The following is a 16,528-nucleotide window of genomic DNA, read 5'->3' as shown; positions in this document are numbered from 1 at the left end:
ATAGCAGTACAGATTTACGGTTCTCAACATACAGCCATTATTATCAAAAGAGCTGGCAACAAAAGTGAGTACACCCCAAGTGAATGTCAAAACTGTCCAAAGTGTCAATTTTGTGTGAGCACCATTGTTATCTAGTACTGCCTTAATCCTCCTGGCTGTTTGGCCAGTTTCTAAAGAAAGGGCATCATGTTATGCTTCTAAATATCACAGAACCCAGGATTCCCTCATTGAACTTGAACTCCTGAATTATTTTGACTATAATGACTGTATGTCAAGTTATTTTTAGATGACAGTAAATCTGTACTTAATACAAGCTGCACATTGACTCTAAAATATATCCAAGTTTCACTTCTTTAGTATTGTCCCTTGAGAAGATACTAAAATACAGTAGTTGTTGAAATGTGAGGGGTGCACTAACTTTTGTGAGATACTCTGTGTGTGTGTGTGTGTGTGTGTGTGTGTGTGTGTGTGTGTAAGATAAAGCTATTTAATAACAACTGCTAAGCTGATTGTACTTTCTGAACATAAGCGAGTGCCACTTTCTGCTTTGGCTTTACTTCGCTATGTTTAAAGTTATAATAATAAAATGTACAGGATATAGCTGTTGACATTGGTATACGATGAATACATTTATTATCGTAAGCCATTATGTAAAGATTCATGCTATTAAGGTATTTTACATGCTTGCAGTGGAAGTTTAAAAAGGGTGTTTAAAAAAAAAAAAGATATATATATATATATATATATATATATATATATATATATATATATATATATATATATATTTAATGGCTAATGGACCTATTTCAATTGACAGACACAACATCAAGATTGTTTTATTTGTGTTTAAGTTGTTCGAAATGTCAGTTATTTCAGACGTTTGAATTGGATGGAATTGATCAGATTCTGTCCTTTTTATGTTTATGTTTTATGTACATTTAAGCTTATTTCTTTGTCCTACACACTAATTTTTCCTTTTCAGCATTATTTTCAATCTTTCATTTCAAGCCTAAATTGATTTACTAAAGGTGAAGGTTCGGACGATTGTAAATCGAGCGAGTGATGTTTTTCTTCGTTTCTGTAATTAGCAGCTATACTTCAGGACTATGTATAAACCCGTCATCCCGATCGGACAAATGATGTATCCTCGGGTCAAAGTTGAAATCGACCGGGTATAAAAATGTATGGTTGCTAATATAAAGGACGTTATAATAACAAGGCCCTGCGAGCGAGGCACGGCTGCATCGTTAGTTTTGACAACAGAGCTATATTTTAGTCAAAGGAGATCAGCAAGTAAAATGTAATACTAACACAAGGTACATTACTGAAACACACAACGGTACACATTCTTGTACTTTCACTGACAATAAAGAAATAAGAAAACAAGAATGCATTCAGAGCCATGATTTTTAATACATGTAAATACTTTCTTCTAATAAATGCACGACTACCTGTCATATAAAAAAGGATTTTATATATATATATATATATATATATATATATATATATATATATATATATATATATATATATATATATATAAAATCCTGACAGGATGTTAAAGTACATTCTTATTTGTACAAAAGAAAAAAAGAATTTATAAATTACTCAATAAATAATACTGATAACCTCTTTAAAATCTCATAAAACATCAAGGAAAAGTAGTTACAGAAGCACAAGACGAACAGGATATTACTCTTATTGCTATGACATACAGGTTTAAACCAAACCTCTATGGAAACACACAAAAAACGACAGACTTTAACAGGATACAGTAACATACTTACTGTTCGCTTGGCATTGTCACAATTATTTCTACTATATTGCTCTATGTAATAGGCACAGAGTCATGCTAGCTAGATTTGCATTACTAGCATCCTACACATACACATGATCAGAAATGATTTCTGGGACAAAACATTGTGCTGCATTAATAGCTGGTTGATTAAAGGTGAATCGTGGTTCGGAAATGCAACCTGTGATGTTGCGCTTATATGGATACATTATATTATTATATCCCCGGGCAGGATTTTTTCAATTTCTTGACTTATATTTGAACGTTTTGAGGACTTGAATTAAAAATGAAAAGCCTAGATCAGGGGTCACCAACCTTTTTGAAACTGAGAGCTACTTGGGTACTGATTAATGTGAAGGGCTACCAGTTTGATACACACAGTTTTCAGTTTGATCTGAAATAACAAATTTGCTTAATGTACCTTTTATTATATGTTATTATTAATAATTAATGATATTCATCTATGTGAAGACACTGATCATGTTAATTATTTCTCACAATTATCAACAATGATTTTAACAAAGTAGGAAACAGCTATTTTTAGACAAGGCCCACGGGCTACTCATGTGGTCCTTGCGGGCTACCTGGTGCCCGCGGGCACCTTGTTGGTGACCCCTGGTCTAAATGAAACGTTTGAATAAAAATGATGACTTGAAGACTGGAGCTGTCTTCCAGGCTTGATGATCAATTAGCCTACATATAAATTTTGATTATTCTCAGATCTGGAAGAGACCGCAGTCTATTTTGTATTTTGTAGAAACGTGGAAAGATCGAATCGTTCGATATGTTCGTACTAAATGTCCCAGGTTGCGTTTCGTCCTGAGGTTTAGCTTCTTATACTAAATGAAAATACAGATGTTAGAGACAGTTTACACAGGTAGCAGCTGTATTAGGGGTGTGCGATAATATCGTAATAGTTTTAGCGATATGCAAATTCATATTATCGAGTATGTCACTCATTTTCAGCAGCTAAGCAGGTGACAGATTGCTGCGTTTACCAGAAGAACAACCGTGACCCCTTACGATCCATGCAAGAATTCATTCCTAGGTTTGGATCATCATCACAACGAGCATGGAGGTGGTTTTGTTTTGGTTTAGGATGTTAGTCAAAAAAAGAAGACCGATCTTCGAACTTCCCAACGAATTGAATATTAGGATTGAATAAAATAATTAAAAAATTTAGCAAGTAAAAGAAAAGCTAAAGATATAACGGATGCTGTCTCCAATTATGTTGCCTGAGATGTACAAGTTCAAGCAGGATAAAAGAGTTGGGTTTGAACAGCTTTTAAATACGTTAGACCCAAGATACACACTTGCTGGGCGAAAATACTTCAGTGAAACAGCACTGCCTAAATTGTACGAGTCAAGAAGGTCTGCATTTTGTGTATTGTTTGTATTGCACAGTTCAGTTTAAAGAAGACCAGGAGTCTTAAAAAATGGTGATCGGTATGGGGCAGTATACTGTAATTTGTCAATAATTTAACAAATTACAGAGCATAATTAAGCATAACAGAGCAATTTACAGTACTATATATATATGTTTGTGGCAACGGGTGAGTGGACGAGTGCCGGGTCGCTAGTGGGAGGGCAGAGCCGGTTGTGCTGTGATTCATTTTAATGGTGATGCCGATAAAAAAAAGGAGCTAAAATTGGGCTTCGAAACACCTAAAGCAAAGAAAAAAAATATGCACTTTAACACCAAGACAACTCAACTCTATAGTAAGGCATCACACAAGGCAGGAGATGTGTATATCTATGAATGGGAGTAAAAATGTACTATAAACAATACCCAATGTTTAAATATTTGTAAAAAAAGATTTTGTGTCGATATCGTCAACGTAGGATTGAAAAATCGTAAGTCGAAAGATCATAACTCGGGAACTGCCTATATATTGTTTCAATTAATCAGTATCCGGTTGACAATGTAAAAAGGAACAAGTACAATATAATAAATTGACATACACATTTTTTGACTTATGCATAAGATCGTCTGATTACCGTTTATCAGACAAACCCAGAAAATATCGAGATATCCTTTTTTCCCCCAATATCGCACACCCCTATGCTGTACACACTGCAGGTGTATCTCTGATATGTCTCGAATTCTTAACGGGGAAATATTTAACGGAGCATATATGATTAATAAAAGTCTGCAGAGTCTTATGTGTATAGTGGTTTAGGTTCTGCCCTTTTCAACTTTTTCTTGATGATACATTCAAATGAACAATAAACAGTATTTCTTTCGAAAGCTATTGAAAGATGCTGACATGGTCAATTCTAATGAGGCAGAGTGTGGAGATTGAGGATATTTGTGTTCGTGTGTATAGAATGAGAAAAAGCTCTACAGGTGTGTATCCGTGAACACTGCATGCTCTTTCTTCAACGAGCTGAAGCCCTTGAGAGAGTCTGCAAACTCCTCGTCTCCAACATACTGCAAAAACAAGACATGCATTTCATGTCGTTGATCGTGACGTAACACACACTGGACACCGAGTCATAATTAGAGTTGCGAAGGGGTGGAAACTTTCCATGGGAACTTCATCTGGGGAATTTTGGAAATATTCCAAGTTGGATACCAGGGATTTATTGGAATTAATAAGAAATTTTGGGAAATGTATATAAACATCATATACAGGAATGGGCACTATTTATGATACATGTATTTCAAATATACAATAGTACAGCGCATCCGGAGAGTATTCACAGCTCTTCCAGTTTTTTTTCCACGTTTTATGCTACAGCCGTATTCCAAAATGGATTAAATTGATTATTTTGCTCAAAATTCTACAAATAATACCCCATAATGACAACGTGAACGAAGTGTATTTAAAATCTTTGCTAATTTATTAAAAATAAAAAACATTTACATAAGCATTCACAGCCTTTGCTTGTTGAAGCACCTTTGGCATGAATACAGCCTCAAATCTTTTTGAGTTTGATGCTACAAGCTTGAAACACCTATTTTGGGCAGTTTCCTGAATTCTTCTTTGCAGAACTTCTCTCAGGTTGGATGGGGAGCATCAGCACACAGCCATTTTCAGATCTCTCCAGAGATGTTTATTTGGGTTCACTGGGTTGACCTGTAGGTACTTGTTTGTTATTGGCTGTGTGCTTATGGTCGTTATCCTGTTAGAAGGTGAACCGTTGCCCCAGTCTGTGGTCCAGATTGCATTGGAGCAGGTTTTCATCAACAATGTCTTTGTACATTGTTGCATTCATCTTTCCCTCAATCCTGACTAGTCTCCCTGTTCCTGCTGCTGAAAAACATCCTCGCAGCATGATGCTGCCACCACCATGCTTCACTGTAGGGATGGTATTGGCCAGGAGAGTCCTTCAGGTCCCTTCAGGCAAACACCATGTGGCTGTAATGTGCCTTTTACTGAGGATTGACTTTTGTCTGGCCACTCTACCATACAGGCCTGATTAGTGGAGTCCTGAAGAGATGCGTGTTTTTCTGGAAGGTTCTCCTCTCTCCACAGAGAAATGCTGGAGCTCTTTTAAAGTGACCATTGGGTTCTTGGTCACCTCCCTGATTAAAGCCCTTCTCCCCCGATCGCTCAGTTTGGCCAGGCGGCCCCCTCTAGAAAGAGTCCTGGTAGTACCAAACCTCTTTCATTTATGAATAATGGAGGCCACTGTTCTCATTGGGACCTTCAATGATTCAATGCATACCCTTCCCCAGATCTGTGCCTCAGGTGGACTCCAGTCAAGTTGGAGAAACATCTCAAGTATGATCAGTGGAAACAGGCTGCACCTGAGCTCAATTTTGAGTCTGATGGCAAAGGCTGTGAATTCTGTTGTACATGTGATTTTTTTTCATTTTTATTTTGTAATAAATTTGCAAAGATTTCAAACAAACTACTTTTACGTTGTCATTATGGGGTATTGTTTGTAGAAAATTGAAAAAAATAATGAATTTAATCCATTTTGGAATAAAGCTGTGACGTAACAAAATGTGGAAAAGTGAAGCGATGTGAATACATTCTGGATCCCTTCATATTTTGTATCAGAATACTTTAGTGTTTTGTATATTTACAGTAAAATACTGTAAAATATTTTGTAAGAAGACTACATGATGACATCATAAAAATGCCGCCTATGATTGGTGCCTACTCAGTAGTTTGCCCAGACTGGTTGAGATCAGAACAGAAAAATATGCTACAACGCGTGTTTTCAACTTCCAAATAGGTGTCCAGTTATTGATATATAAATATTCAATTGCCGAATATTGTGCCCTATTTCAAGTAGCTGTTTATTAGGATCATGATTTTGCATCCCATTGCATGAATGGCTGCCTGACACATATTATTGTATTTACGATTTACAATCAAATAATTTACTAGTTTAAAACTAGTTGCTATGAATGCAGGTGGCATCAGTTGTCATCTTGTGAATGACTTGTTTGTCATTGAGTCGGTGTTGCTGATGCAAAGTAGCCCTTCGTTACCAATCACCAAGTAACTAAATTTAACTGTTGGCTACTTTAAAACTAAGCTTTATCTGGGAGATCACAGGGATTATTTATGTGAATATTTGATCTATTATCTGGTTGCATATGTCAGATTTATTGTGTGACTTGGCCACAGAAAAGCTGTTGCTATCAAAAATTGTCTAATTAATCAACTGAGTCGTTGTGATGGTGAAGGAACAGATCAAATAGACCAATTGATGGACGATTTGCAAAGAAATTTAATTTTTTAAAATACAGAAATACAGTAGTTTATTTGAATACATGATGTGGCTACTGTATTTTGTAGTTTATTTTGATACACTTAAGGTATTATTATTATTATTTTTTAAATACATTTTGATGTATCTTTGCCCAAACATACACATTTTGTTTGCTCATAAGCTGACATACATGTTTTATTATATGTATTACATAAATGTATGTAATATTTGTCATTTACATGAATACTCGCCAAGATTTTATGTGCAAAATTCAAGAAATGTTGTGTTAAGGAAACACACTGCATGTAGGGGGTGTGGCCTCAGTAACCCTGCAGTAAGTGTGTGCTGTGTGCGATTGATGTGATTTGAAAAATGTGCAGGGGAGAAATTCGACTAAAATTGCATTAATGCTGATTGTTTTAACAAAGATTATCCTGTAAGATGTTAAAGGCTAACCCTGTTATTTGATACATTTCCAGTTTATTCCCATTAATTCCCATTATGGAAAGTTCCAGTCTTCCAGGAATTTTGCAACCCTGTGCATAACATCAACACACACGTCTATACATACAAGCTTCTCACCATGCCACTGTCGGTGCCCTGGCGCTCAGTGTCCCATCTCAGGCCTGCCAGGGACTTTTTATCCTGTGTGTCAATCAGCTGACTGACGCTGCGGTGCAGGGAATTCTGGGAGTAGGCGTGGCTAAGCTGGCTCTGACTGGGAACGCGCAGCATGGGCATGGTGCTCTGGTAGCCACGATTGGTGACGCCGAGCTTCGTATCGGTCAGACCCTGAAATACACGTGAGAAACGGTGAAGCGAGTTTTCTCCCACTTCTCCAAAGCTTCACAGCTTCACTATGTTTTTAACGAAACCATGCAAAAGCAAACAGAGATTCAAAGAGGAATGAATAAAATGTAGATGAATGCAGCACAAGGGTTTTGCCCATCTGTGAGGGGAAAACGGATGGGATGACTGGGATAAGGTCGAGTTCTCTTTTGAATCTCTGTACTCTCAAGGTTTCTTCCTCATACCATCTCCGGGAGTTTTTCCTTGAATTAGGGACATATTTAGGGACGCTAAAATGTATATTTGTAATGTATTTATTTCTGTAAAGCTGCTTTGGGAAGTGGAAGCTTAGTGGTTAGGGCTCTGGGTTTCTGACTGGAAAATAAATGTTTTAAACCCTGACTACCAAGCTGTCATTGTTGGGCCCTTGAGCAAGGCCCTTAATACTTTCTGCTCCAAAGACACTGTATCATAGCTGACCTCACGCTCTGACCCCAGGGTCCTAAAAAAATAAATAAAAAAAGGATTTCGCTGTATGTATGCATTCAATTTACTTCTGCCCATTAGGGTTCGCCACAGCGTCTCCGATGTATGTCTTCGATTTACATGTAACAAAAACCTCTCCATCCTTCTTGCTTTTTGGAGGGAAAAAGGCAGAGTTTTATCAAAAATACAGAAGACTATGCTCATTTATGTTTTAAAAATGAAAACTCGTTTATAAAGTCATTGGACATCATCTGGACATTTGGGGTTTATTGTTTTTGCTTTGGCCACCAGATGCCGCCACTGAGCTCTTATTCCCTACTCCCTAGCCCCTAACTGTTGAATGTCTCCCACCTGCTCCTCGTTTGTTTTGTGTATTTAAGTAACCCCTTTTATGTTGGTTCATTATATTTGACTTGGTATTTGTCTTTGTCTTTATTTGTATTGTATTTCAATCTGGATCTGTGTGAGTTTGTTTGTTGTCTGTCTGGTGAGTGTCCTGCTATTTATGGTTGTTTGATTTCCTTGAGTCTCCTGTTTTCCCGAGTTTTTTCCTGAGTCTCCTGGTATCTCCTGTCTTCCTGAGTTTCCCTTTTCGTGTGCATTTCTTTGTCCTGTTTTGAAAATTACTTCTATTACGATTAGTATTGTTTTTATAATTTTTGTATTTTTGATAAACCCACATTTCCTGTGCTCAATTTCGGTTCTCCTTTCTCGGGCTTGTTTGTTTCCTTGCTGCTAGAGTGTCTGCCACTCACTTTAGTGACCCGGGTTCGAGACCCGCTCTCGGACCTGACAAAATACCAGTTATTACCAATTATTCAGTTCTCATTAGTACATATAATCTAAAAGAATATGTCGAACATGATATGTGGTTTAAATCCATCACCTCAAAACGAGTAACAGGAGAAAACCTGTTTACATTTATGCCATTTCATAGATGCCCTCATCCAGAGCATCATACATTTATCTCATTCGTACGACTGTTCAGCTATGGGGTTGAGGGCCTTGCTTAAGGGCCCAGGAGAGTCAGCTTCCATTAAGAGCTGAATTTGATTGTTTATAGTCTTACAATTTGCCTTGCAGACGCCTGGATCTTTTAGCTACCAATACTGTCTTGCAGAGCTTAGAGAAGAGGAACGAGTTATATCTGAGTGGTCTATCCAGGTTTGGTGTAACGGGGAGGATTAGCATTATTTTAAGGGTCCTGGTTACACAGGGGGCGTAGCAGAACCCCATACTATCCTGTATGATATTGGTATATAAATTGTCGCTTTGCACAATAATCTGTTAGGAAGCACGCTATAACGAATCCCCCCCTTCATGCCAAGTGCATGCATGCATGTGTTTTAGACAGTCGCAAGATTCAGAACCACGGCGCTTCACAGAAGTTCTGCACAACGTTGGCAAAACAGGGGAATGGAGCTGAGAATAAAAGAGGATGTCAAAAGAGGAAAGAAAAACTCGTAAAAGATAAAAGAGAGCAACAAGGGGAAGATAACTAGTCCCCTAGTTTAACAAAAAAAAAACTTCCATGCAATCCAGCAATAGTAATGGAAGACCATACAATGGTGTCAATCGCTGTACTGTATACAGGTTGCATAATTTCAATTTGATAAACTGTTCAAATTTAGTTCTTGATTGTCGTCTTAGTGAATACACAATTCTTATGCTTATAATTAATGTTGTTACATGTAGCAAAAAGATCAGATAATTGGGGGATTGTGGGCCTTGGGGCCCTGAGTACAAATTAGCCAGGGGGCCCTGAAACCCTAGCGGCGCCCCTGGGTCTGTCTATGCTAATGATGGAGTTAATTACTCTAGTTAGCGTGCTGATTTTAGCTAAATCAGACAGGAAGAAATGAGAGTGGGAATAAAAGGGTACAAATATTTATTAATATCTTATCCAACTCCACCCTTTTAATCTTGAATAACTGCGAAAGTGTTTTAGGGGAGAAAAAAAGGACTAAGTTTAAGTAGTATTTAGTAAAAAAAAAAAAAAAAACGTTAATTAAATTAAAAAGGCAATGGGATCAGGACAAAGAAAAAAAAAATTATAAAAAAAATAAAATAAAAGACAAAAATAAAAAAGATAATTGTTAGTTAGATAATATTTTATTAATTTTTTTGTTATTGATTATCGATTTATTTCTTTATTGTGCATTAGATCATTAATGAAATATAATTGTTAGTTAGAAAATAAGTTATTTCTATTGTTAGATATTTGATTAGTACAGCTTTGCAAATTGCTGTCCTCAATTACACCGTATAGAAACTTCTCTGCTGGAAAAAGGTGGGAAAAAATTCCAATGGCAAATAAAAAAAATCATAGAATGGAGAAGGTAAAAAAAAAAATGCTGTATAAAAAAGCACACTAAAACACAGACTGAAAAAAACAGAAAACAACCAAACACACTTTCAGCTCTCCACACGCCAGACGCTGTACCTCTGTGTGTATGGTAAAGCCCTTTAAGGTTACACTGCTGGATGAGTCCGGGACATTGTCAAACTGTGAAAAGAGATTGAGCTGTGAGCAGACAGAGAGAGAGAGAGAGAGAGAGAGAGAGAGAGAGAAAGAGAGAGAGAAGAAGAAGCAGAAAGGAAAGGAGAATAAGTGCTTACCATTCCTCCATCAGCCTGAAGGAGAGCAGTGGAGGCATGGTTAGAGCAGAGCTGCAACACCAAGAGCGACCCCGTAACATCAGGAGGAAACCAGAAAAGCATTCAGACATAGTGAGTCTCAAAGTATCCAGAAAAGGGAACATTTCTAGTAAAGTCAGTGTTGCATAGATCTTGTGCTGTTGTATAATGACCACAAGGTGGCAGCTCGAGCAAGACAAAATTATTGTGCCCTCTTGTGACCATTTGGTGCAAGTACATGAAATAGAAAGAAAAGAAGAATGTAAAGCAGGTGACATTTACATTACACTCACAAGCCACTTAAATAGTAAAACGTGCCTCCTTGTGCATAATGCAATCGCCCCTTAAGCCCCTTATGCTGCTTCTGAGATAATTGAACCAGTCCATTTGGTTCCAGCAACCAATAAACGCCAGAATTCTGATGTTTGTTGTGAACGCTAACATGATTTGACCACACGAATAAGCAAGGTTTATAGGTGTTCCTATTAAAGTGGCAAGTGAGTGAACAGGATTTATGAATCAAAACGAGGCAATACTTGTAATAATTCTAGAAATGTAACAGTGTGCAATGTTTTTTTTTCCTTTTGTGTCATCACCTTGTTTTTAATTTTCTTTATAGTAATATTTATCAGATATAGTTTTGACTTTTGACCCCCCACACACACACACACACACACAGAGCAATGCTGTAAAGTTGGAATGTTATCAAAATTAAATTTTTTTATTGTTTATTTCTATTTATTTTTTAAATAGAAAGTGAGTGAACAGAAAACCCCCCAAATCAAATCAACATTTGGTGTGACCACCCTTTTGCTTTCATTCCGTACACTTGTACAAACACATTGCTTTTGTACAATCAGAATCAGGTTGTAGGATTAACCAGTTTTACAAAGCAGGTGCTAATGATCATCAATCACATGCAGGTTGAAACATTATCCTAAACAGAAACAGCTGTGTAGGAGTCTTAAAACTCGTTGAGGAACTCTGCTTCTAAGGTGAGGTTATGGATGACAGTTTCACGTCACAGGTTATACACCAAGGCAAGACTAAGCACAGCAGCAAGACACAATGTAATTTTACTGCATCAGCAATGTGGACGGAAACGTGCAAAAAATGACAGTAGGTACTCTTGATCATGAAATTTTTGACTGTAGCAGGAGGCGGTTTGTTCACCGAAAAGCTGGAGAGCGGCACAATTATGCTTGCCTGCAGGCAACAGTGAAGCATGGTGGAGGTTTCCTTGCATGTTTGGGGCTGCAAATTGGTCAGTATTAATCATGTTCGCAATACTGGGAAATACAAGCAGATACACTACAATCTTCTAATTAGCCCCAAATTTATTCTTTGCTCCAAGCATACAGCCAAAGTCATAACAAACTACCTTCAGCGTAGAGAAGAACAAAGAGTCCAGGAAGTGATAGTTTGGGCCGCAACAAAGTTCTGATCTTAACATCATCAGGTCTACCTGATATTACATAAAGAGACAAAAGGTTTTGAGGCAGTACCTTCAAAAACCAGTACCTAAAATAATTGATGGGTTGCTCACACAAAATATTGATTTGATTTGGATTTCTTTTCTGTCCATTTACTTTCAATGTTGTTCAGTAATAAAAATAAAGTATTAACACTTACATTTCTTTTTACAGTGTTTCCACTTTACAGCATATTTTCACACCTAAAGCCTAAAACATTTGCACAGTACTATATTTAAACATAACTAATACTACTCATAAAAGAGGAACTTATTCATTTTTGTCATTTTTTGATCTCAATAAGTTGTTAAAATTCTGCATTATCCTATCACTTGTATTTTCAGTTATTAATACCAATGAGAAAAAAGCACGGATCAACACTCTAAGTTAAAGTTAAATATATATAAAAATATCAAGTTCTATCAAATAGCATCAAGTTAAAAATTAAAGAAAATAAAGGTGTAGTTGTGTTAAGCACCCTAACTGATTTACTTGCATTAATGGCCGAATTGTTTGTTTGTGGTTGCTTTGAACCTAATTTTTAATACAGAGAATCATGAATAAAGAATAAGGAAGAATACGAAAAAAATTATATAAATCTTGCCGTTCATTGCGACCATGTCATGTCTATATTAACCACTAGAGGGGCGTGCACTGCACTTTAAAAACTACTGATTTATACAAAACCTTGTTTAACATAAACCGAGTCAGTTCAACTGTGAAACGTATAAAAGACTATAAAATAATTGTGAGGTTTAGCAATTTGTTCACCGGCAACTGAAAAGTGTGTGGTAGTTATATAGGTGTTGTGTTCTCTGACCAGGTACGAGTCACTGGGTGGGTATTTCGGGCTTCTTCCCTGGAGCGGTTGGAGTGGTGCCCTCTCTCTTATGAAAGATGGCTTCCTGAGAGCTCGGCGCAGGACCAGACCCAACAGAATGGCCACGAGCAGCAAGCCCACAAAGGCCATGAGTATGATGAACCACAACTCTGTGTAGAATCTGTATCCTGATGCATACAAGCCAGTCTTGCCACCAGAATTGGGCTCTGTAGCATCTGTTTGGAAGAAATTTTATTTTCTCTGAATATTTGAGCTGACATTGTAAGAATACATTATACTGTACATTCAGAATTCAGGACGTGAGACATTATAACATTGCAATATGAATATAAAAGTGGTTTAGGTGGCTGAAAGAACCAAAGATTTGTCGCTAACATTATGGAGATGGAGCATTCTTCACCATTCCCATACATACTCAGTGAGCACACATAATCAGCAATAAACCTACCTATTCCAGTAGCAGTGTGGTACTTGATTACAGGAGAACTGGCACTGCCACTGTCTGTTGTACAGGTTACTTGAAAGGCAAATGCTAAAAAAAAAAAAGTGTAGTGTGGAGAGGGTTAGAGAGACAGAAAATAAAAGAAATACAATTTGATATAGACATTGGATGTTAATTCAGATATAACTTACTGTACACATTTTTATTAGGGACATAGGTCTAGATACAACATTTTTAATAAATACTTTTATCTGAGGTCCGGGGAATGTAGATGTAACTGTGGAAGCCGGTGTAAAGGCGCAGGCTACTTTCGGTCAGGGAGTAGTCACGCAGCGGTCCATTTAGAGAGAAAGACCTACTCCAGTCCACAAACACCATGGTCAGGTTGCTCTGCACTACAAATGGCGCCTTATACTGTGGAGCTACAACACAACATGGACCAACAATGTCAGCTGTCTAAATGGGTTTAGACTAAATTGTCAATACAAGTAATCGACTTTTAGAAGATGTAGTGCATAAAAGATACTGATTAAAAGACAGATTGTACCTTCCTTTAGTGTCGTGATGGAGACCCAATCGGATGCTGTGCTCCCCATGTTGTTATAAGAGACCACACAGACTTCATAGGTGGTGTAAGGGAGGAGGACAGTGACATTAAGACTTAGGCCCTTTCCAAAGAACCTGGTCTCCACTGGCCCCACAGAACAAGTCATTGGCACTGGTTGCAGCGGTTGGGGCAAGCCGTGCGCACCAGCAGCTCACAGCTACAACGGCAGAACGCAGAAATCAGAACGATGAACAAATTTACTAAAAGACAGTCAAAAACACTTTTGGAACATTCCAAGCACCTTTCAATGATTCCATTGGGCTGCAGAGGCTCATCCCACTCGAGTAGAGCAAAGCGCGAGGTGAGAGTAACAGGTCGAGGTGGAGGTTGCTGGAATGGGACTGAGGCCTGAGTGTGGAGTTCACTCTCAGGTCCACGACTGCAACACAAGAAGCAGGTACAAGCCTCCACCCTAACAGAGTAGGTGGTGAAGGGCATAAGGCCGTGCAACTTTTGCTGCCGTGATGTCCCCTCTGACAACTATGCAGATAGAAAGAAGTGTTTAGTTAGCGGATAAAAGAATGGAATGAAATGACTGTACGTCTAATCAAAGCTTAAGATTGAAATATATAATAAGATTCTTTTTCTTTTTTTTTCATTAGTAAAGGCCTTGTTTCTTTTAAGACATTATTTTAGTAAAAACATACTCAATAATCACACTTACAACCTAATAACAAATTACCAAGAGTATAAAATAACAAGAGTCTGCAGTATTAAGTCATCCCACGCTTTCCAAACATTATGCAGTAAGATTACTATTTTTTAGAACTTTGTTCTTATACAAAGTTGTTCTGTGGTTGAATTTCAGTTTCTCCTGTTAAATATCTTTTGGTTGTCCAGTAATGACAAAATACATTGTTGTGCTAAGAGTAACATTAGCATACTTTTACATAAACTGAGTTGATCAAGCAAAGAGTCTTGTGACAAAATGTATAATAGGAACATTATAGCCATAAAAAATTATAGTACTTTGGATTAGTAGTACTTAGTACTTTTGTATTATTTGAAGGCAAATACTTTTCAACTTTTACTCAAATTAAAGTTCAAAGTTACTTTTACTGGAGTAATATTTTACTTTTTCTCTACTTTTACTCAAGTACATGGTTTGTGTACTTCGTCCACCACAAGTATTTTACACATTCGAACATCATACAGTAACATTTGCAAAGAACTATGACTGTGTGTCTCACTGCATTCTTGTAATACCGGGGGCAGATAGTAACCACTAAGACTGGAATGACATAGTGAGAACATTGCCACAAAGTGTGTGGTGGTGATGCATGAGTGCAAAGTGTACCAGATAATGTGAGTCCTTTTTCTGATCAAAAACTCTATAAATAGTGATGATGCCATTGGGCTTGGCAGGAGGACTGATATCCACTACAGCAGAGGTAGCTTGGATGTGCAAAAATGTAGGAGGTCCCAAACCCTCGGGAGGAGCTGGCCCAGTCCGACCCATAGTCCAAGGGCTTCCTGTTCTTCCAGCAGAGTTCACAGCCCACACCTGAAATAACAGAACAAGATGCTCTCAAGAATGTCTTACCCAAGGATTTAGAAGAGTTTGTACAGACAATATTGCATTTAAAGGATGTTTACATAAGTAAGAAAGTTAATCATAGTGAAGTGTTTGTTTTTACATTGGAATTTAATCAGGATGTTTTTTTCTCAAGATGTTTACTACAAACTAAAAGTACTTAATTTTTAGCTGGATTAATAAGAAAGTAAAAAGAAATATCTTTTGGGACTCCTGACTTTTCCAGCCATATGTGGTTCTTTCCCAAACTTTTATATCAAAGCTGAAGGCACACAATTGTACAGAGTGTCTTTGGAAGCAGTAGCATGAAACTTTAACTAAAAGACCCAAAGCTGTTCCAGCATGACAATGCCCCTGTGCACAAAGCAAATTCCATTAAGATATGCTTTACATGGGTTGAAGTGGAAGATCTCCTGCTATAGAGCTCTGACCTCAACCCTATTAGGGGTTTAACGGTACACATACTGTATTATTACAGAAATTATTCGGTACAGGGATTTCGGTTCGGTACATGCAGTACGTGTACCGAATGCAATCCTTGTCATGTACAAAACATAGTTACAACATGAGTTCCCTACGTATTAAGTAAAGGAGCGCAAGTTTGTTTAGTCTCCACCTCGCTTTTTTAGTGCCTTTTTATTATTATTATTATTAAGCATGACACATATACACAACAACAGGGGTGGGAAGTAACGGAGTACAAATACTTCGTTACTGTACTTAAGTAGATTTTTTTTGTATCAGTACTTTACTGCGCGTCTTTTTCAATCCACTGGTGTATAAAGTCCTGACTCTCACTCACCACAGATGTAGACTAGTTTACGGAGCTAAGAATCAGCAGGCAGAAGGCTGGGTTAATGTGGATGTTTAGGGTTAATGTGGATGAGACAGAGGGAGTCAGTGATGTAAACATGACTGAGAACAGACACATTCCTGATCATCATCATCTTTTCTCTGCTTGTGTTCTATATGTGGATCTTCAGCCTGGATACATTCATTAGGTAACAACATTTTTAATTCGTTTTGTATTAATATATATATGTATGTATGTATGTATGTATGTATGTATGTATATATATATGTATATTTGGCTGTCAAAATTAAAATTATTGTAAACGGCACTAAATTTTATTAATTTATCAATTCAGCGCATTTCTGTTTCAAAATTTTTTATAGAAAATGTAAATACATAAATAAATAACTAAATAAAAAAAAAAGAACAAATAAAACCTTCAGCAAAAAATACGTTTATCC

At 37.2% G+C, this 16,528-nt stretch overlaps 2 protein-coding genes across 2 annotated transcripts in view; both read right to left on the bottom strand.

The window, feature by feature from the left end:
• Positions 1–2,327: 2,327 nt before the first annotated feature.
• LOC124390204 (usherin-like) lies at positions 2,328–13,132 on the bottom strand. The gene is made up of 5 exons (XM_046856009.1): positions 12,671–13,132; positions 10,361–10,411; positions 10,185–10,247; positions 7,049–7,258; positions 2,328–4,226 (listed from the first exon to the last, which is right to left on the bottom strand). The coding sequence occupies exons 1-5, from the start codon at positions 12,818–12,820 to the stop codon at positions 4,137–4,139; spliced, it is 564 nt and encodes a 187-aa protein (XP_046711965.1). The 5' UTR covers positions 12,821–13,132; the 3' UTR covers positions 2,328–4,136.
• A 599-nt stretch (positions 13,133–13,731) lies between these two features.
• The window catches only part of ush2a (Usher syndrome 2A (autosomal recessive, mild)), a 223,610-nt gene continuing 220,813 nt past the window's right edge, over positions 13,732–16,528 (bottom strand). Inside the window, 3 exon segments of the mRNA XM_046855966.1 lie at positions 13,732–13,897; positions 13,982–14,220; positions 15,038–15,244. Coding sequence (XP_046711922.1) covers positions 13,843–13,897; positions 13,982–14,220; positions 15,038–15,244 — 501 coding nt within the window. The 3' untranslated portion in view covers positions 13,732–13,842.

The sequence above is a fragment of the Silurus meridionalis genome, chromosome 8, assembly GCF_014805685.1.
Source record: "Silurus meridionalis isolate SWU-2019-XX chromosome 8, ASM1480568v1, whole genome shotgun sequence".
NCBI classification, from domain to species: domain Eukaryota; kingdom Metazoa; phylum Chordata; class Actinopteri; order Siluriformes; family Siluridae; genus Silurus; species Silurus meridionalis.
This window is presented reverse-complemented; position numbering and strand designations above follow the sequence as displayed.

Bases quoted from the DNA above. Each gene is read 5' to 3' on its own strand.
- LOC124390204 (XM_046856009.1), bottom strand. From the start codon at position 12,820: ATGGCCTTTGTGGGCTTGCTGCTCGTGGCCATTCTGTTGGGTCTGGTC. The intron at 10,248-10,360 runs GTAAGCACTTAT...CTCTTTTCACAG, and splicing joins TTCAGGCTGATGGAGGAATG to TTTGACAATGTCCCGGACTC. The intron at 7,259-10,184 runs GTACAGCGTCTG...CGTGTATTTCAG, and splicing joins GCTTTACCATACACACAGAG to GGTCTGACCGATACGAAGCT.